This window comes from Pristiophorus japonicus, chromosome 3 (assembly GCF_044704955.1).
Source record: "Pristiophorus japonicus isolate sPriJap1 chromosome 3, sPriJap1.hap1, whole genome shotgun sequence".
Lineage (NCBI taxonomy): Eukaryota > Metazoa > Chordata > Chondrichthyes > Pristiophoridae > Pristiophorus > Pristiophorus japonicus.
Genome location: NC_091979.1, coordinates 87,954,844 through 87,976,371, shown reverse-complemented (window position 1 = coordinate 87,976,371; position 21,528 = coordinate 87,954,844). Strand labels below are relative to the sequence as shown.

At 44.6% G+C, this 21,528-nt stretch overlaps 1 protein-coding gene across 2 annotated transcripts in view; it reads right to left on the bottom strand.

Annotated features, from left to right (window-relative positions):
- The window catches only part of grb14 (growth factor receptor-bound protein 14), a 185,844-nt gene extending 165,401 nt beyond the window's left edge, over positions 1 to 20,443 (bottom strand). For both annotated transcript variants that reach the window (XM_070875533.1, XM_070875534.1), the window contains exon 1: positions 20,200 to 20,443. In XM_070875533.1, coding sequence (XP_070731634.1) covers positions 20,200 to 20,262 — 63 coding nt within the window. In that variant the 5' untranslated portion in view covers positions 20,263 to 20,443. The remainder of the gene's footprint in view (positions 1 to 20,199) is intronic.
- Positions 20,444 to 21,528: the final 1,085 nt, after the last annotated feature.

The following is a 21,528-nucleotide window of genomic DNA, read 5'->3' as shown; positions in this document are numbered from 1 at the left end:
GTACATGGTATTGGGGGTCATGCATTGACATGGATAAGACCTTGTTGGCGGAGAGGAAGCAAAGAGAAGGAATAAACGGGTCCTTTTCAGAATAGCAGGCAGTGACTCGTGGGGTGCCTCAAGATTCAGTGCTGGGACCCCAATAATTTACAATATACATTAATGATTTAGATGAAGGAATTGAATATAATATCTCCAAGTTTGCAGATGACACTAAGATGCCATTTTCCTCCTTCACCTGCTGTACCTGCATGCCAACCTTCAATGATTGATGAACCACGACACTCAGGTCTCGTTGCACCTCCCCTTTTCCTAATCTGTCACCATTCAGATAATAATCTTCCTTCCTGTTTTTGTCATATTTATCGCAGTTTGAGCTATGAGGAGGATGCTAATAGGCTGCAGAGTGACTTGGGCAGGTTACGTGAGTGGGCAAATGCATGACAGATGCAGTATAATGTCGATAAATATGACAAAAACAGGATTAGGAAAAGGGGAGGTGCAACGAGACCCGAGTGTCGTGGTTCATCAATCATTGAAGGTTGACATGCAGGTACAGCAGGTGAAGGAGGAAAATGGCATGTTGGCCTTCATAGCAAGAGGATGAGTATAGGAGGTCTTACTGCAGTTGGACAGGACCTTGGTGAGGCCACACCTTGAATATTGTATACAGTTTTTGTCTGCCATTGAGGAAGTGCAGCAGAGGTTCACCAGACTGATTCCTGGGATGGCAAGACTGACATATGAAGAAAGACTGAATCGACTAGGCAGTCGGAGGCGGGAGTTCGTGGCATTGGTGAGGTCTACAAAAGGCCCAGCGGCAGCAGTCAAAGGCGGGAGTTTGTGGCATTGGTGAGGCCTACAAAAGGCCAGCTGGTGCAGTTCCAGCCGGGAGAAAGGGCAAAAAAGTAGAAAGAAATCAAAAAGGTGACATCACAGCCAAAGGGGTAAGTGATTGGTGAGTAGCTTTTCTTTCTTTTTTATATCAGTAAGTAACCAGTTAACATTGTTGTCACCAAATTAAGTGTATCTAAGGGTTAAGTCATGGCAGGAGAGCTCAGACACGTGATATGCTCCTCCAGTACCATGTGGGAACTCAGGGACACTTCCAGTGTCGCTGACAACTACATGTGCGGGAAGTGTATCCGCCTCCAGCTCCTGACGGACCGCGTTGTGGAATTGGAGCTGAGGGTTGATTCACTCTGGAACATCCACGATGCACATGTAGCGAGTTGGTCTTACCGCAGGTAAAGGATCCACAGCCAGATAGGGAATGGAAGACCAACAGGAAGAGCAGTGCAATGGTCCCCTGCAGTCATCCCCTGCAAAACAGATACAACGCTTTGAGTACTGTTGTGGGGGGGGGGGATAACTCGTCAGGGGAGGGCAGCAGCAGCCAAGTTCAAGGCACCGTGGCTGGCTCTGCTGCACAGGAGGGCAGGAACGAGTGGGAGAGCGAGTGATAGGGGATTCAATTTAAAGGGGAATAGATAGGCGTTTCTGCGGCCGCAACAGAGACTCCAGGATGGTATGTTGCTTCCCTAGTGCAAGGGTCAAGGATGTCTCGGAGCGGGTGCAGGGCATTCTGAAAAGGGAGGGTGTACAGCCAGTTGTCGTGGGGCATATGGTACCAACGATATAGGTAAAAAAACTGGATGAGGTCCTACGAGAGGAATTTAAGGAGCTAAATTAAAAAGTAGGACCTCAAAAGTAGTAATCTCAGGATTGCTACCAGTGCCACGTGCTAGTCAGAGTAGGAATCGCAGGATAGCTCAGATGAATACGTGGCTTGAGCAGTGGTGCAGCAGGGAGGGATTCAAATTCCTGGGGCATTGGAACTGGTTCTGGGGGAGGTGGGACCAGTACAAACCGGATGGTCTGCATCTAGGCAGGACCGGAACTAATGCCCTAGGGCGAGTGTTTGGTTGTGCTGTTGCGGAGGAGTTAAACTAATATGGCAGGGGGATGGGAACCAATACAGGGAGACAAAATGGAGACCGAAGCAAAAGACAGAAAGGAGATGAGTAAAAGTGGAGGGCAGAGAAACCCAAGGCAAAATTCAAAAAGGTACACTTTACAGCAAAATTCTAAAGGGTCAAAGTGTATTAAAAAGGCAAGCCTGAAGGCTCTGTGCCTCAATGCGAGGAGTATTCGGAATAAGGTGGACGAATTAACTGTGCAGATAGCAGTTAACGGATACGATGTGGTTGGCATCACCGAGACATGGCTCCAGGGTGACCAAGGCTGGGAACTGAACATCCAAGGGTATTCAACATTCGGAAAAATAGACAGAAAGGAAAAGGAGGCGGGGTGGCATTGCCGGTTAAAGAGGAAATTAATGCAATTGTAAGGAAAGACATTAGCTTGGATGATGTACAATCGGTATGGGTGGAGCTACGGAATACCAAAGGGCAGAAAACATTAGTGGGAGTTGTGTACAGACCTCCAAACAGTAGTAGTGATGTTGGGGAGGGCATCAAACAGGAAATTAGGGGTGCATGCAATAAAGGTGCAGCAGTTATTATGGGTGACTTTAATATGCATATAGATTGGGCTAACCAAACTGGAAGCAATAGAGTGGAGGAGGATTTCCTGGCGTGCATAAGGGATGGTTTTCTAGACCAATATGTCGAGGAACCAACTAGGGGGGGAGGCCATCTTAGACTGGGTGTTGTGTAATGAGAGGGGATTATTTAGCAATCTCGTTGTGCAAGGCCCCTTGGGGAAGAGTGACCAGAATATGGTGGAATTCGACATTAGGATGGAGAATGAAACAATTAATTCAGAGACCATGGTCCAGAACTTAAAGAAGGGTAACTTTGAAGGTATGAGGCGTGAATTGGCTAGGATAGATTGGCGAATGATACTTAAGGGGTTGACAGTGGATGGGCAATGGCAGACATTTAGAGACCACATGGATGAACTACAACAATTGTACATCCCTGTCTGGCGTAAAAATAAAAAAGGGAAGGTGGCTCAACCGTGGCTATCAAGGAAAATCAGGGATAGCATTAAAGCCAAGGAAGTTGCATACAAATTGGCCAGAAATAACAGCGAATCCGGGGACTGGGAGAAATTTAGAACTCAGACAAGGACGACAAAGGGTTTGATTAGGGCAGGGAAAATAGAGTACGAGAGGAAGCTTGCAGGGAACATTAAAATGGACTGCAAAAGCTTCTATAAATATGTAGAGAGAAAAAGGTTAGTAAAGACAAACGTATGTCCCCTGCAGTCAGAATCAGGGGAAGTCATAACTGGGAACAAAGAAATGGCAGTCCAATTGAACAACTACCTTGGTTTGGTATTCACTAAGGAGGACACAAACAACCTTCCGGATATAAAAGGGGTCAGAAGGTCTAGTAAGAAGGAGGAACTGAGGGAAATCCTTATTAGTCGGGAAATTGTTTTAGGGAAATTGATGGAATTAAAGGCCGATAAATCCCCAGGACCTGATGGTTTGCATCCCAGAGTACTTAAGGAGGTGGCCTTGGAAATAGCGGATGCATTGACAGTCATTTTCCAACATTCCATAGACTCTGGATCAGTTCCTATGGAGTGGAGGGTAGCCAATGTAACCCCACTTTTAAAAAAAAAAAGGAGGGAGAGAGAAAACAGGGAATTATAGACTGGTCAGCCTGACATCGGTAGTGGGTAAAATGATGGAATCAATTATTAAGGATGTCATAGCAGCGCATTTGGAAAGAGGTGACATGATCGGTCCAAGTCAGCATGGATTTGTGAAAGGGAAATCATGCTTGACAAATCTTCTGGAATTTTTTGAGCATGTTTCCAGTCAAGTGGACAAGGGAGGACCAGTTGATGTAGTGTATTTGGACTTTCAGAAGGCTTTCGACAAGGTCCCACACAAGAGATTAATGTGCAAAGTTAAAGCACATGGGATTGAGGGTAGTGTGCTGACGTGGATTGAGTACTGTTTGGCAGACAGGAAGCAAAGAGTAGGAGTAAATGGGTAATTTTCAGAATGGCAGGCAGTGACTAGTGGGGTACCGCAAGGTTCTGTGCTGGAGCCCCAGCTGTTTACATTGTACATTAATGATTTAGATGAGGGGATTAAATATAGTATCTCCAAATTTGCGGATGACACTAAGTTGGGTGGCAGTGAGAGCTACGAGGAGGACGCTATGAGGCTGCAGAGTGAGTTGGATAGGTTAGGTGAGTGGGCAAATGCATGGCAGATGAAGTATAATGTGGATAAATGTGAGGTTATCCACTTTGGTTGTAAAAACAGAGAGACAGACTATTATCTGAATGGTGACAGATTAGGAAAAGGAGAGGTGCAACGAGACCTGGGTGTCATGGTACATCAGTCATTGAAGGTTGTCATGCAGGTACAGCAAGCAGTTAAGGCGGCAAATGGCATGTTGGCCTTCATAGCGAGGGAATTTGAGTACAGGGGCAGGGTGGTGTTACTACAATTGTACAGGGCCTTGGTGAGGCCACACCTGGAGTATTGTGTACAGTTTTGATCTCCTAACTTGAGGAAGGACATTCTTGCTATTGAGGGAGTGCAGCGAAGGTTCACCAGACTGATTCCGAGGAAGGCGGGACTGACATATCAAGAAAGACTGGATCAACTGAGCTTGTATTCACTGGAGTTCATAAGAATGAGAGGGATCTCATAGAAACGTTTAAAATTTTGATGGGTTTAGACAGGTTAGATGCAGGAAGAATGTTGCCAATGTTGGGGAAGTCCAGAACCAGAAGTCACAGTCTAAGGATAAGGGGTAAGCCATTTAGGACCGAGATGAGGAGAAACTTCTTCACCCAGAGAGTGGTGAACCTGTGGAATTCTCTACCACAGAAAGTTGTTGAGGCCAATTCATTAAATATATTCAAAACGGAGTTAGATATAGTCCTTACTACTACTAGGGGGATCAAGGGGTATGGCGAGAAAGCAGGAAGGGGGTACTGAAGTTGCCTGTTCAGCCATGAACTCATTGAATGGCGGTGCAGGCTCGAAGGGCCGAATGGCCTACTCCTGCACCTATTTTTTATTTATGTTTCTACGTATAGTCACTGGAATTTAGAAGGATGAGAGGGGATCTCATAGAAACATAAAATTCGGACGGCATTGAACAGGTTAGATGCAGGAAGAATGTTCCCAATGTTGGGGAAGTATTGAACCAGGGGTCACAGTCTAAGGATAAGGGGTAAGCCATTTAGGACCAAGATGAGGAGAAACTTCTTCACTCAGAATTGTGAACCTGTGGAATTCTCTACCACAGAAAGTTGTTGAGACCAATTCGTTAGATATATTCACTCGGGTGTTAGATGTAGCCCTTACGGCTGAAGGGATCAAGGGGTATGGAGAGAAAGCAGGAATGGGGCAAAAATGATCAGCCATGATCATATTGAATGGTGGTGCAGGCTCAAAGAGCCGAATGGCCTACTCCTACACTTATTTTCTATGTTTCTCTATTTTTCTGAAATGCTTCCAATGCAAGTATATCCTTCCTTAAATAAGACCAAAACTGTACGCAGTACTCCAGGGTGTGGTCTCACCAACACCCAGTCCAATTCTAGCAGGACTACTGGAAGGATTGACCAAAATTCCCTGGTTTGGGGAATCCATCTTAGTCTCTGACTGTGCCAGTTTAAAACTCCTGTTAAGGATCTGAAGCCTGGAGCCCCGAAAGCAGCATGTGTGTGTATACCTTGTGTGGAACCCTGGACTAACCTTTGGGACCTTGAGACTTGGCCCTGGAGAACCTTTGTGCTGGACTGTCTGGAGATTCTTGTGAAAGATTTGGAGGACTTTATGGACTTATAGGTATATTCTGTGGATTTTGCTGGAAAAGACTGCAAAAGGCCTGAACAGGAGGGACAGAGTAAAAGAACACATACTGCAGAGATGATGGACAGATAGGTTTTGCGGTGAGTGTAATGGGGGTCGGAGAAGCTGCAATCAGCAAAACCATTATTTACCCGTTATTCAGCTCGCCTCTCCTGAGTCACCACCTGACAACGATTAATTCCAACAAAGAACTCGGGCCTGGGCCCAAGATTAAAGGTGGCAGGATGGCCTAGTACAATGGATTGGCAGTTAACATCTCGTCAAACTAAATCGGGCCATCATCTCCCATTAATGGTTGGATTTTGATCACATCTCAAAGGGTGCATCTTTTGAAACCTAACAAAGGACTTTTTGAAAACCAACCATGTCAGAGCCCTATATCTAGGCTCCACTTTCTCCAGCAAGAGAGTGTTCGTGTCAGTGCTCATGCCCAAGTGCTCGCAGTGTCTCGAGCATTTTGCTGACCAGCAAAGGACCAACAAGCAACCTCGCTCCAACCAAAGGGGGCCAAGTCAAAACCGCAACTGGGAGTGCGACACTCAGCTCAGTCAACCGCAACCAGGCCCCGAACTCCTCCAAGGCCCAGCTTGGGATTAAAACCCAAGTGGGCCCATCAAAACCAGAAGAACCTGCCACCATATTACCAGGGGTCAACCAGCGACGATCAAGCCGACCACCCGCCCTGAGTGGTTGAATCAACCAGGGTCCCCAATGGCAATAAAACAACTCTCCCATCGCTAGAAAACAACGTCTACCATCCCCGAAGACAACATCTAAAGCTGCATTGGCAAGTATAATTCTAACCTTAAAAAGGTGCAGACCTAGACAGTAAGGTTTGGGTGTTGGGAGTTTTTTTTGGGGAGGTTTGGACAGATACACTATAATTTTGTGTGTTCTTCTTCCTCCCTTCTAGCTCTGCCTGACCGTGATTGTTACGTTGCATTAAAGTTTGATAGTTTTCCCTTGTTTGAAATATAAAGTTTTGGTGCCTTCAATTTTCTAATAAACACCTTAGACTCATTCCAAACGCACACTTGTCTGCCTTTTGCATTATTACTTCTGTGATAAGTCCAGAGTCCAGAACCAGGGGTTAGGAGCAATTCGAAACTGCTCAGAGAAGTTCCCACAGGCCAGGCATAAGCTGTGGGGGCTCAAAGGTTGTAGTGAAATCCTCCTACACTTCCCTATATTTATACTACATCCCCCTTGCAATAAAGGCCAACATTCCATTTGCCTTCCTAATTACTTGCTGTACCTGCATGCTAACAATGTTTCATGCACTCGGACCCCCAGATCATCCTGTACCTCAGCATTTTGTAATCTCTCCACATGTAAATAATAATTTGCTTTTTTATTTTTCCTACCAAAGTGGATAACCTCGCACTTTCCAACATTATACCCCATCTGCCAAATTTTTGCCCACTTAGCCTGTCTATATCCCTTTGTAGATTCTTTGCATCCCCCTCACAACTTGCTTTCCTACCTAGCGCTGTATCAGCAAATTTGGCTACATTACAGTTGGTTCCTTCATCCAAGTCATTAATGTAGATTATAAATAGTTGTGGCCTCAGCACCGAAGCCTATGGCACACCGCACTAGTTACAGTTTGACAACCTGAAAATTATCCATTTATCCCGACTCTGTTTTCTGTTAGTTAGCCAATCTCTGTCCATGCAAATATATTACCCCCAACCCCGTGAGCTCTTATCTTGTGCGCTACAAGATCCTGAAAATCCACCTTATCGAATGCCTTCTGGAAATCCAAATACATGACATCTGCTGGATCCCCTTTATCCACCCTGCTCATTACATCCTCAGAACTCCAGCAAATTTGTCAAACATGATTTCCCTTGCATAAAACCATGCTGACTCTGCTTTACTGTATTATGACTTGCTAAAAATCCTGCTACTACTTCCTTAATAATGGACTCTAACATTTTCCCAATGACAGATGTTAGGCTAACTGGTCTATAGTTTCCTGCTTTCTGTCTCCCTCCTTTCTTAAAAAGGGACATTACATGAGGGTTTCCAATCCGCTGAGACCGCTCCAGAATCCAGGGAAGTTTGGTAGATTACAACCAATGCATACACTATCTCTGCAGCCACTTCTTTAAAGACACTAGGATGCAGGCCATCAGGTCCGGGGGACTTGTCCACCTTTAGGGCCATTAGTTTGCCTCGTACTTTTTCCTCTAGTGATAGTTTTAAGTTCCCGCACCCCTCCAAATAACCAATCAATTATTGGGATGCTTTTCGTGTCTTCTGCCATGAAGACTTTGAGACATTTTTACGTTAAAAACATTATATGAATGCAAGCTGTTGTATTTATCTCTCTTAAGCAGTTCCTCAGAGTTGAGGATGACTTGCTTCCACACTAAAATGATGAGTCCAATGTGGGACTCAGTCTGTCACAGGTGGCGCAGATGTTGGTTGAAGGGACGGATGGGTGGGGTTCTTGGGTTGTCATGCGTCCCTTCCGCTGAGCTTCTGCTTGCTCCCGGTGAAGAGACACAAGGTGTTCAGTGCCTTCCTGGATACTTCTCCACTGAGCAGTCTTCGACCAGGGATTCCCAGGCGTTGGTGGAGACTTTGCAGTTTTTCGAGGCGGCTTTGAGGGTGGGGCCACCTGGGGATCACTTGCCGTGTCGAAGCTCAGTAGAGCGCTTGTTTTGGGAATCTTGTATCGGGCATGTGGACGATGTTGCCCGTCCATCGGAGCTGATCAAGCACGGTCAATGCTTTGATGCTGGGGATGTTGGCCTGAGCGAGAACACTAATGTTGGTGCGCCGATCCTGCCAATGGATTTGCAGGATCTTGTGAAGACATCATTGGTGGTACTTCTCCAGTGATTTGAGTTGCCTGCTGTTCACAGTCAAGGTCTCTGAAGCATAAGAGGGCAGGTATCACTACTGCTCTGTAAACCATGAGCTTGGTTCCGGGTTTGAGGTCCTGGTCTTCAAACACTCTTCCTCAGGTGAACGAAGGCTGCACTGACACACTGAAGGCGGTGTTGGACTTGGTCATTGACACCTGCATTTGTTGACAGTAGGTTCCTGAGATATGGAAAATGGTCCACATTGTCCATGGCCTTGTCGTGGACTTTGATAATTGGGGGGGGCGGGGGGGGGGGGGCGGGCAGTACTGTGTAGCGGGTGCAGGTTGGTAGAGGACCTTTGTCTTACAGATGTTTAGTGCAAGACCAGATTAGGACTGCAACAAAGAATGTTCCATACATCCCACAAAAAGGCAGAGATAGCTAGGACCCATGCGAGTTCCCATCGCAACACCTTTAATTTGGAGGAAGTGAGCGGAGTCAAAGGTGAAGTTGTTCAACATGAGAACAACTTCAGCCAGGCAGAAGAGGATGGGGACTGGTTGGGCCTCTGCTCAAGGAAGAAGTAAAGCACCCTCAGGCCATCCTGGTGAAAGACGGAAGTTTAGAGCGATTGGACATCCAGTGAAAAGGAGATGGTTGGGGCCAAGAAACTGGAAACTGTTAGTGGTGGAGAGCTTTGGAAGAGTCACTGATGTTGGTGTGAAGAGACTGAACAAGGGAGAAAAAGAGTAGAAATAGGAAGAAAAGTTCAGTGGGGCAAGAACAGGCTGAAACAATGGGTCTATCAGGGCAGTCCTGTTTGTGGATCTTGGGAAGGAGGTAGAAGTGGGCTGTGTGGGGTTGGGGAACTATGAGTTTGGCGGCTGTGGAAAGACGATCTCCAGAGCAGATGAGGTCAGTGATGGTCTGGGAAATGATAACTTTATGTTTGGTAGTGGGGTCACGGTCCACAGGGAGGTTGGAGGTGGTGTCAAGAGTTGGCAATCAGCCTCTGCAAGTTAGAGCTCGGTTCACAAAACAGCAACAGCACCACCGTGGCAGCAGGTTTGATGATGGGTTTGATCTGAGAGAGTGGATTGCTGCAAGTTCAGAGGGAAGTAGGTTGCAGTGAGTGAGATGAGAAATTGAGATGGCAGATGTACTGTTGGCAGTTTGCAATGAAAAAAATCTAGAAAGGGTAAGAGACCAGAGAGAGGGGTCCAGGTAGAGTGAGAAATCTGAAAACAGGAGAAAGGATCAGCTGTGGGAGGCTGGGGGGGGGGGGGGGAAGACTTTTGGCCTAAGTGGGCACGGAGGCAAAGGCAGCGGAATAAGCTTTCAGCATTGTGTCGAGCTCGTAATTCATTGAGGTGGGGGCGGGAGGGGATAAAGCTCAGGCTTTTGTTGAAGACTGATTTTTTGGGGTCAGAGAGAGAGGAAGGTCAGAGGGGATAGTCAAAACACACAGCAGGGGGTGAGATTGGAAGAAGGGATGGGACCTGAGGGAAGAAGGGGGAAGGTGGTTCCGTAGAGGCGTTGGTGTCCAAGAGTTGTTGAAGCTTACGATCCTCGACATCTGAAAGGAAGCAACTACAAATCTATTAGGCTTATTTCAATTCCATGTCAAATAATAGAATCACTCAGGAATAAACTTGGACTATCTGTACAACAGCCGTCGGTAAACAGCAGTCAACTTGGCTTTAGAACGGGAAGATGCATCTTGAACAAATGTCTTGTGCTTTGAGAAAGCAACAATCCAAGTGGACTGTGGTTAAACCAGACAACATTGTGTGCTCAAGATTTCCAAAAGGCATTGAATAAAGCTCCACATGAAAGGCTCCAAGCTATGGAGTTTAGGGTAAAACTTTGAGATTTTTAAAAATGGAAGGGTGGAAAACAATGATCAGTGGTTAGAGAAGTCATATTGAGATGCAGAAAGTATGAGTGGGGTGCCCCAGGGCTTGGTGTTGGAACCGTTTCTAGTCAATGATTCAGAGTAAAAAAATAAATGCAAATGTGACCAATTTGTAGACATCAAACTAGAAGGGACAGTGAAATTACAAGCAGCAGCTTAAAAATTGTAGAATGAATTGAACAAAATTTGAGTGGGCCAGTGATAGATGAAATTAAATGCAAATATAAAATATCAAAAATAGAAGGGTGACATATTCCATGAAGGGTGTTGAAAAAGCCAAGGATGAACTTGGAAAAAGACCAACAATCAAAATGGATAGCCAATGCAGAGCGGCAATCAAAGTGAACAGAAGGGTCAACTACATAGTCAACAATAGAATATAAATCAGAGGAAGTCATGATCAAACTGTACAGCGCTCTGGTAAAATCCCACTTTGAGAATCATGTCCAGTTCTGATCGGCAAGAAATAATGGAGATATTCAAGCGTTGCAGAGAAGAGCCATGAGGCTGATCCTTGGTTTCAGGGGTCTGACATGAGGAAAGACTGGAGACATTGGGCAATTTTGTGTACGGGGAAATCCGCAAGGGGGCATAATCTTAAAATTAGAGCGAGGCCATTTAGGGTTTAGTGAAATCAGGAAGCACTTTTTCCACACAAAGGTTAATGGAAATTTGGAACACACTTCTTTTTCAGTCTCATCGCCGCCACCCCCCCCACCCCCCAAAAAAAAAAGGTTGTGGATGCCAAGATCAATAGCTTTTATTAGACAAGAGTATCAAGGTATTCTGGAGTGAAGGTAGGTTAAAAAGGGGTTGAGGTACAAATCGGCCATCATCTAACTGAATGGTGGAACAGGCTCAAGGAGCTGAATGGGTTATTTCTGTTCCCATGTTTTCTACCTGGAGCAGAGATGTCTGTCATGTGCTCTTATAAAAGGTATACAAGATAATAAATGGTATGGAAAAGGTTAATACGTTAATGAGTGTAGGAGAAGGGGACTCAGGTTCAAAGTTATAAATGGTAATTTTAAGAGATATCAGAAGGATCTTCACACAGATAATGATCAATACTTAGAATGGAATTGCAGATAGAGTGCTGGAGGAAAAGGCCCTGGAATCATTTAAGAAACTATTAGCTGCTGCAATGGTGTGATTTGACCCGGGGGGGGGGGGGCGTCGGATGGGGGAACTTCAGGATTTTTCTGAATGGATTAATTAAGGTGGACTGAATGGCCTTCTTCATCAGTTTGGCATCTTGCGATTACTTGGAGATTTGTAGTCTCGGGAATTAAATTAGGAAAATGGGTATGTAGAATATATATCATTAAGCGATCAGAGGGTCCAGCTCAATGCGTTTTCAATATTTCATGTACCAGCTTCCACAAGCCTCGAATATTGTGTTTTAACCATACATAGTTTTCCCACAGTTCATTGGAAACCTCAGATGAGAGAAATAATTTGCTTAATATTGTTCATAATTACCTACTTGCAGTCTAATCCTTCCTTCTACATTATACATATATCACCAGGGATTTTAGATAAATTACACTTTAAGGAACAAAGATTGGGTGAAGTACACAAATGGGGCTGAAATGTGCAAGTTATCAGTATTTTTCTTAGCAATAATGTTTAACAGTCATGTTCAACAGCTTATCAGGCCAATTTGAAGTACTTCCAGTAGTTACATTGTGGTTTTTGGATTTTCTTGAAACAGTTGCAATGATTTTTTTTAGACATATGAAGATCACAGCACATCAAAAATGACTTCGAGAAAATGAAACAGAACATATCTTTGTAAAGTTTTAATCTGTGATCATGCCAAGTGGTTCCAAGTCCAGTTTCATTTCCTGTCTCCTATTGTTTACCTAAAAGTATGCATGATGTACACTAAAAAATATCCAAATTGTGAAAAGCGCCTGCAAATTTTTACATTTATGTTTACAAAGATTTTATCTCAACATAGTTTCTCGACTATTAACCATAGCCAGTAACTTGAACAATTTTTCTAACCACTGGCAGTTTCAACACTAATAATTTCTATTAAGTAATGCTTCTACTCTGAATGCATCAGCTGCTAGATCTTAATTTAACTCCTGGCTGGATTCGTAAAGATGGGGGCAGAGGCAGTTGAGAAATCATCCAGTCCTCTGCAAAGCTTAGGCCCCATCAGTCTCCTGTACAAACCTGGTGGGAAACACTAACAAGACATGAGGCGATCGGAGCCCACTGCCAGGGCCGCGAATGTCTGCTGAGCACTGATCAAAATGCTTTGTGGCTGGGGGGTAAAGTCAGGGGTGGAGGGAGGGGACCCAGAGGCAGCAGAGGACTAAAGTTTCCTTGTGAGCACAGGAGCAATCCTGCTCCTCCTAGCCCACAAGAAAACAAGACAAAAAAATAAAATTACTTCTCTTTCGAGGCTTCTTCTGACCCTAGAATCACTTGTTGTCAAGTTGGCTTGTGGCATCATTGGTGCCTGAACTGATTACTTAAAAAGATAGATCTTGCCACCTTCCAGTAAGTAACCCATTCAACTATTAAAAATGGGTTAAAATAGCAACCTACGGGAAAGTAGCTATTTTAACTGCCTGCTTGGCTAGTTATCATTGGGCAGGCAGGGTTAAAATCAGCTCGAGGATCTTAGAAAAGTTAAACAGGTTAGAAATTATGTACAGACTAGAGATTCTTGCTGATTTCTATCAACATTTTCATTTAAAAGCAAATCACGTTGGCACATGCTCAAAAAAGATTTTCAACCCAATATGATCTGATAGTCCTTCGACAGGATACAGCTAAGTGTACATTTTGCAGTCAAGTTAACAACCACTCCCTGTAAAATGACCCATGATTCATACTACTATTTAGGCAATTAACAAAGTTCTCAATGTGTAAAAAGTAAAGATTTTGTAGAATACTGAATTATAATTTAATATCGAGAGACTTACTGCAAGGCAACTCCAAAGCATTGATGGAAAAAAATTCAAATAGTTTTACAATTGCTTTGACAGACCTTTGCAGTCATTTAATCAAGTCATCTATCCCAAATTTGTTTTAGCAGTAAAATTAAATTAACAGATTATGGCAGTTGAACTCCTCCCTATTTATTTTGAACTGATTATTCCGAGAGATACCAACTATTGAGAATTAAACCTATAGTTGGCTGTAGGATGATAAGAAAAACTCTGTTAAAGAACAAAAGCAATTTTATGCAAATGTCATTATGTAGATTGTAAGGTCGTAAAATAAATGACAAAGTATATGGGTAACGACCTTTAATTTTTCAAGTACAAGTCTGCCCAGAATGACCTGGAGTGAGAACCCACAAACTTTCACTTTTTGACTCACTTAGGATGCACTTCAAATCCTGGGGAAAAAGGCCATCGAGGGAATGGGAGAACAGGAAGTAGAACAGATGCTAGTTGCAGGTTATGATGACATTCTGCCGCTCTTGCATCTCATTCTATTGTACCTCATTGAAGCCAGTTTGTGTCCAGCACTCCAATATAGGCAGAGAGAGTTGTGAATTGTCATACTTGGGCACCCTGCTGGAACAACATGGGATATTCACCCCATTTTCTAATTGGGTCTGGGAAAGCCTTGGAATCTCCCATCTAAAGCAGGTGAGAGCTTCCTTAAGGTATGCAGAAGACAGGGTAGGTGCTAGATTCTAAATGTTCACCATGCCAGGAAATCTGGTAGGAAAGGGGACCTCCAAATGGATAATCAGGTTGGAGGGGCTTTAAAACATATGAAAACACTCATCTTTTACACCTGAAAGTCTTTTCTGGACCATTCTTGGCAAGTTTATTTTTCATGAACTTTTGTGCCAGATATTTTTCCAGCTTTCGACAGTCTTGGCAACCAGTTACATAAAGCCATTGGCAGGGCTTCACCGATATCACTGTTATCATTAGGTCCACTTTCCTGCAGATCAGTAGTTATGTTGAACCAGTGTCCAACATTAGCACCATTGCAGATACATGTCTTGCGAACTCATAATAGTCAAAAGATGGTCTCCGATACAAGCGGCACAGATGTCTCTTGCAGATAGTCTCCAGGATCTTCATGATGAGGCATCTGAGTAAGGCAAATTTGTGCAGCTTTTGGCACTGAACCATGATCCTTGAAGTTTTAAAGTACTATATTGTAGGGGCAATAAAAAAATCCAAATCCAAACTCCAAAAAAGCAATGAATTCTATCTACTAATAGTTATTTAGTAGTAAAACAGCTAGAAAAACTAGGCTTTGAAAATGTAGCAAACAACATTTATTTATAGACAGATCTCTGAATTATTCAGTTGACCACTAAACTCACATAAAAGATCATAACTTCTAAGGGCAGATTTTCCACAATACTACTGCAGATGGTTGGGGGTAATTAATTAGTTAACCAATCCTCTATCCATACTAACAGAAGACAGAGTCAGGATAAATTGGTCATTTTCAGATTGCCACAGGGATCAGTGTTGGGGCCTTAACTATTTATCATTTATATTAATGACTTGGATGAAGGGACAGAGTGTAATGTAGCCAAATTTGCTGAAGCAAAGATAAGAGAAAAAAAGTTGAGAAGGACGCAAAGAATCTGCAAAGGGATATAGACAGACTTTGTGTGTGGGCAAAAATTTGACAGATGAAATATAAGGTGGGAAAATGTGAAGTTATCCACTTGGTAGGAAAAATAAAAGTGTAAATTATTTAAATGGAGAGTTTACGAAATGCTGAAGTGGAGCGGGATCTGGGGGTCCTTGTACATGAAACACAAAAGTTAGCATGCAGGCACAGCAAGTAACTAGGAAGGCAAATGGAATGTTGGCTTTTATTACAGGTCGGATAGAGTATACAAGTAGGAAAGTCCTACTACATCTGCACTACTTCTTAGGCAGTCCCTCGGAGTCAAGGGTGACTTGCTTCCACACTAATATGAGTTCTCGGGGAGTCCAATGCAGGACCGACAGTCTCAGTCACAGGTGGGGCAGACGGTGGTTGAAGGGATGGATGGGTGGGGTGCTTGGGTTGTCTTGCGCTCCTTCCGCTTAGCTTCCGCATGTTCCCATCGAAGAGACTCTAGGTGTTTGCCGCCTTCTTGGATGCTCCTCCTCCACTTTGAGCAGCCTTGGGCCAGGGATTTCCCAGGTGTTGGAGGAGATGTTGCACTTTTTCAAGGAGGCTTTGAGGGCGTCTTTTTAAGTGTTTTCTCTGTCCACTTGGGACTCACTTGCTATATCAGAGCTCTGAGTAGAGAGTTTGTTTTGGGAGTCTCTTATCGGGCATGTGAACGATGTGGCCCATCCATCTGAGTTGACCGAGCGTGGTCAATACTTCGATGCTGACCTGAGCGAGATCATAGACGGTGCATCTATCCGGCCAATGGATTTGCAGGATCTTGCAGAGTAGCGTTGGTGGTACTTTTCCAGTGCTGTACATAGTCCATGTCTCTGAACTTGGTTCAGTGGCAAGCGGGTCCAAGACGACTGGAGACCAGGCACTGCTGTATGAGCCGAGTTGCCTACGGCGGATGCAAGCCGTAAGCTCGGCGCTGGGCAGCGCCCTATGGCGAGGTGGTGAGAAAAGAGGCCTGGCTGAGGGCAGGCATTGGGATGGTCAGAGGTCCACTTTATGGAAGGAGGAGTAGTCAGAGTGACCACAGCCATTGTGCACACCACGTGCTCGACAGAAACGCCACCGTTGAGTGGGGCCAGCGGCCAGGACGTCTCCGGTGGAGTGAAGACCAGGACGTCGTCAGATGGTTGCAGGCCCGAAAATCGCCGGTGGGAAGTCTCGTGCGTGAGGGAGAGGAGTGAGGTAAGGCCCAAACCTGAGATTGGAGCTGGGTGGAGGCTCACCACCGTTGAGATTGCCGGGGGTCGCTTGGAGCAGCTGAGTCAGCCAGTGTGGAGCGAGAGTCCAGTTGGAGGGCCCTTGGTAGTAGGGAGGTCGACCTGGAAGGCAAGTCGAGATTGGGGGATGGGGGTGGACAGTGGACCCTTGCAGCATGGGTTTAGGGTCAAAGCATCGAATTTAGGGCTAGAAGGGGCTTAGACAGTGGGAGGGAAAGGTTGAGGGAGAGAGAGAGTTGAAGGATGGCAGCAGAGGGCCAGTGGAAGGATTGTTACAGCCTGCTCCACGATGGAATGCAAACCGTGATCCTGCCCAACAGATCCGATCAACGTCTGAACAGGGATCAAGCAGGGCACCAACCCACTTCTCAAGCTCCCCACTGGAGTGGAACTAAACTATACAACCAGTGGGAACATGTTCAACCTTCGTCGCCTCCAGGCCAGATCCAAGACCATCCCATCCTCGGTCATCCAAATTCAGTACGCAGACGACACTTGCATCTGCGCACAGAGGCTGAATTCCAAGACATCGTCAACATCTTCACCAAGGAATACAAAAGCATGGGCCTTACAATAAACATCTGTAAGACAAAAGGTCCTCCACCAGCCTGACCCTGCCACTCAGCACTGCCTCCTGGTCATCAAAGAGAAAGTGGACCACTTTCCATACCTCAGAAGCCTATTATCAGCAACGGCAGACATCGACGATGAGGTTCAACAACACCTCCAGTGCGCCAGCGCAGCCTTTGGCCGCCTGAGGAAGAGAATGTTCGAAGATCAGGCCCTCAAATCTGGCACCAAGCTTATGGTCCACAGGGCTGCAGTGATACCCGTGCTCCTGTATGGCTCAGAGACATGGACCATATACAGCAGACACCTCAAATCGCTGGAGAAATACCACCGACGACGTCTCGGCAAGATCCTGCAAATCCCCTGGGAGGACAGTTGCACCAACGTCAGTGTTCTCGATCAGGCCAACATCCCCTGCATCGAAGCACTGACCATACTCAACCAGCTCTGTTGGGCGGGCAACATTGTCCACATGCCTGACAAGATTCCCAAAGCAAGCGCTCTACTCAGAACTCCTACACGGCAAGCGAGTCCCAGGTGGGCAAAGGAAACGTCAAAGCCTCCTTGATAAAAGTGCAACATCCCCACCGACACCTGGGAGTCCCTGGCCAAAGGCCGCCCTAAGTGGGGGAAGAGCATCCGGGAGGGTGCTGAGCACCTTGAGTCGTCGCTGAGATCATGCAGAAAACAAGCGTAGTCAGTGGAAGGAGCGTGTGGCCAACCAGGCTCCCCACCCATCTTTCCTCCAACGACTGTCTGTCCCACCTGCGACAGAGACTAATTCCCGAATTAGACTGTTCATTCACCTGAGAACTCACTTTTGGAGTGGAAGCAAGTCTTGCTCGATTTCGAGCGACTGCCTATGATGATGATGTCTCTGAAGCATAGAGGGCAGGTATCATGACTGCTGGTGCCGGGTTGCAGGTCCCGGTCTTCTAACACTCTTCCTAAGGTGAATGAAGGTTGCACTGATGCACTGAAGGACTTGGTCATCGACGTCTGCCCTTGTTAACAATAGGCTCCCAAGTTTTGGAAAATGGTCCACTTTGTCCAAGGCCTCATCATGGATCTTGATAATCGGGGGGCAGTACTGTGTGGCGGGGACAGGTTGGTAGAGAACCGTCATCTTACGGATGTTTAGTGTCAGGCCTATGCTCTCGTACGCTTCGGTGAATGTGTTGACGTTAGTTTGGAGTTCAACCTCCAAGTGTGCGCAAACGCAAGTGTCATTTGCCTACTATAATTCAATGCGAGGATGGGACAACCTTGGATCTGGACTGGAGGCGACTGAGATTTGACAATTTCCCGTTTGTTCTGTAGATTAGCTCCACTCCAGCAGGGAGCTTATTGAGGGCGAGATGGAGCATTGCAGCAAGGAAGACTGAGAAGAACGTCTGTGCGATGACACAGACTTGCACGTGATTGGATCTGGTGGATCCATTGGTCAGGATCGCGGTTTGCACGTCATCATGAAGCAGGCGGAGGATGGTGACAAACTTGAGGGCAGCCAAATTTGAGGGCGGCACTCCATAATCTCTCACGGTTGACAGTGTGGAAGGCCTTTGTGAGGTCAAAAAAGGCCATGTACAGAGATTGATGCTGCTCCCTGCATTTCTCTTGAATTTGACGCGCGGTGAAGATCATGTCCATTGTGCCCCTTAGTGGGTGGAACTGTACAGGGCATTGGTGAGACCGCACCTGGAGTACTGTGTACAGTTTTGGTCTCTTTTCTTGAGAGATGTACTTGAATTGGAGGCAGTTCAGAAAAGATTCACGAGGTTGATTTCCGGAGACAAAGGAGCCGTCTTCTGAAAGTTTGAGCCTATACTCATTGGAGTTTAGAAGAATGACAGGCGATCTTACTGAAACGTAGAAGATTGAGGGGGCTTTACATGGTTGATGCAGAGAGGATGTTTCCTCTTGAGGGAATCTAGAACTAGGGGGCATAGTTTCAGAATAAGAGGTTGCCCACTTAAAACAGAAATGAGGATGAATTTCTTCTCCGAGGGTTGTGAATCTTTGGAATTCTCTACCTCCGAGCTGTGGAGGCTGGGTCATTGAATATATTTAAGGTGCAGATACACAGATTTAAGGTGGAGATAGACAGATTTTTGAATGATAAGGGAGTCTCGGATTATGGGGAGCGGGGAGGGTTGGCGTGGAGGCCAAGATCAGATCAGCCATGATCATATTGAATGGCAGAGCAGGCTCAAGGGGTCAAATGGCCTATTTCTGCTCTTATGTTCCTATGTTCTTATGTTATGATTTCAGGTAGTGGCACAGGAGTCACCAGACAGGCCTGTTAAATGATCCATCAATATCCTGGAGAGCACCATCACTTCTAGGTTTTTTCTTTAAGCTGCAAAATGACAATGGATGTTGAATACATCCACCCATAGATTTATTTATTCATACTAGTTGTTAATGATGGGAAAACACCACACACCAGATTTCCTGGCATTTCCATCTCAATAACTGACCAGCAGGTGGTGCTCTACATTGTTAAGGCGACCGGGAGGGAAGGGGGTTGGTGGGGGCAGGCACGGGCATACAGGGCTGTTAAAACGGAAGGGCCATCATGCCTATTGCAACCAATTTCACCAAGCCAGGCAGAAGATTATGTAAAAAAAATATATATATTATATTCTTCACCAATGGCCTCTTACCATGCTAGACAAAAGCAGACAAGTACAGCCAGCACCCCACCCCCCCACCGGAGTCGTGTGGATCAGCAGCAGTGCAAAATACCAGTGGAAAGCTGCCAACTCGTAAATGAGTCTGACCCCAAAAGCTTCGCCGGGACAAACGGGCATAGTCCATCACACTGCCAATTCAACAGAATTTCCATCAGATCAGAAAATCCAGCACACAGCTTCTATAATTGTTGGTTATTCGTGACTCATGTTAATGATCTATTTGTAATTGAGATGTAATTCAACACTAAACATTTTAATGGTCATCCATTTTTTTGTAATAAAATAGATACATTAGGTGGTGCTATTTTCTCCTTAGAGTTACAGCGCAGATTTACAAGCAAAATGAAACCATTGAACAGACAAGATTCATTATAAACTATTGCTGGACTTTATATGAAATATTCACAAACTGCAAAGTCCCACAGTCTTGAAACAGTTAAAAAGGGCTGGTTCAACAGAGAGTTTAAAGAGAATTCCCTATTTAAGCATTAGACTTGCAAATAAGTTTAGAAAAAAAGAAATTTAACACTGATACCAAAAGCTATCTTACCCGTTTCTGCAGTACAAGTGGAGTGATTGCAGGCAATGTCACTCGTCGTGCATACAAGCTCATGTCTGTTCTTCAAAAAGTGTAACCATTAAGCAACCATGAAAGACTAATCTGTTACTTAGTTGATGACAAAATTTCTTGCAGACTCAATACACTATACACAAAATTCCTTTGTCATTACATAAAGGCTGCTATCAAAGCACAATACTGAGTTAAAGGATCAACAAATGTCATCAAGCCTATGTGAATCCTATACTATCCAAACTAATTAAGAGATGTGATCATAGGACAGGACAAATCAACAACCAATCACAGTCGGTCGCTACAAAGCTCCTCCTTTGCCCTTGGAAAACAAATTCTAACTTTTTGTTTATGGTTTTAAAGAACACAAGGCTTCCTGACTGCTAAAATACGAGCACAATTTTAAATCTGTTGCTAGTCAAGAAATTCAAGTTTTTGTCCTTTCAAATCCAGTATTAAAGCTGGCTAGGCACGACATATTTGTAATAGTTTAAAATCTGAAAACCTCCTCTTCAGTATTAGTAATTGTCTGCGAGTATCCAACACCAAGAATATTCTCCTGCTTATTTATTTTTGCTAAAACGCTCTGCAGAGCTCTTTGACAAAAGTGCTTAAATGCTCTTTGGCATTTCCATTTTTTTTTAAATTAAGATATAAACACAAGATTAAAATGGCTGAATAATGTATACATTTTTATAACTGGCTGTAATTTTCATGATTATTATATTATTACTGTGTCAGCAACAGCTGGAACTTGGCAACTGGAGAGTTAATTGGCTCCAAGTAACACCTTATCTTTTAGATTGCCAAAGCATTTTTGGGCATGGAGAAAGGAAAATAACTTAATCCCCAAAAGAAATGAACATTTCACTTAAAAAAATGGATTTGATAATGTTTATGAATAATGTAAAATTACAGCATTGAGATAAGTACAATATTCACTAAAGTTATTGAAGTTTCCAATTCTTCAAATAAAGGTCTTGCTGCACAGGTGAAGCACACTGCCAGAAGCAGCAACATTGCAACTCCCGAAAAGTTTCATGAAAGTTGGCACCTACCAGCAAGAGTTATTCAGAATGTTTAGGTTACCAAGTTAATATGCACAACAACAAAGCCAATATGAAAAAAGTGGAGTAAAATTTAAGTGGTACGAGCTAGAAAAGGTTTACCATATAGGAAGAGGTGTTTCTTATAATGGCACTTAGGTGCTGAGTGACTTAACATTTAGAAGGACAGATGCAACTTATCTCCCATTTAAACTGATCAACCAGAGAAGCTGGCCCATAATAAAAGTGAAGTGGAATTTTC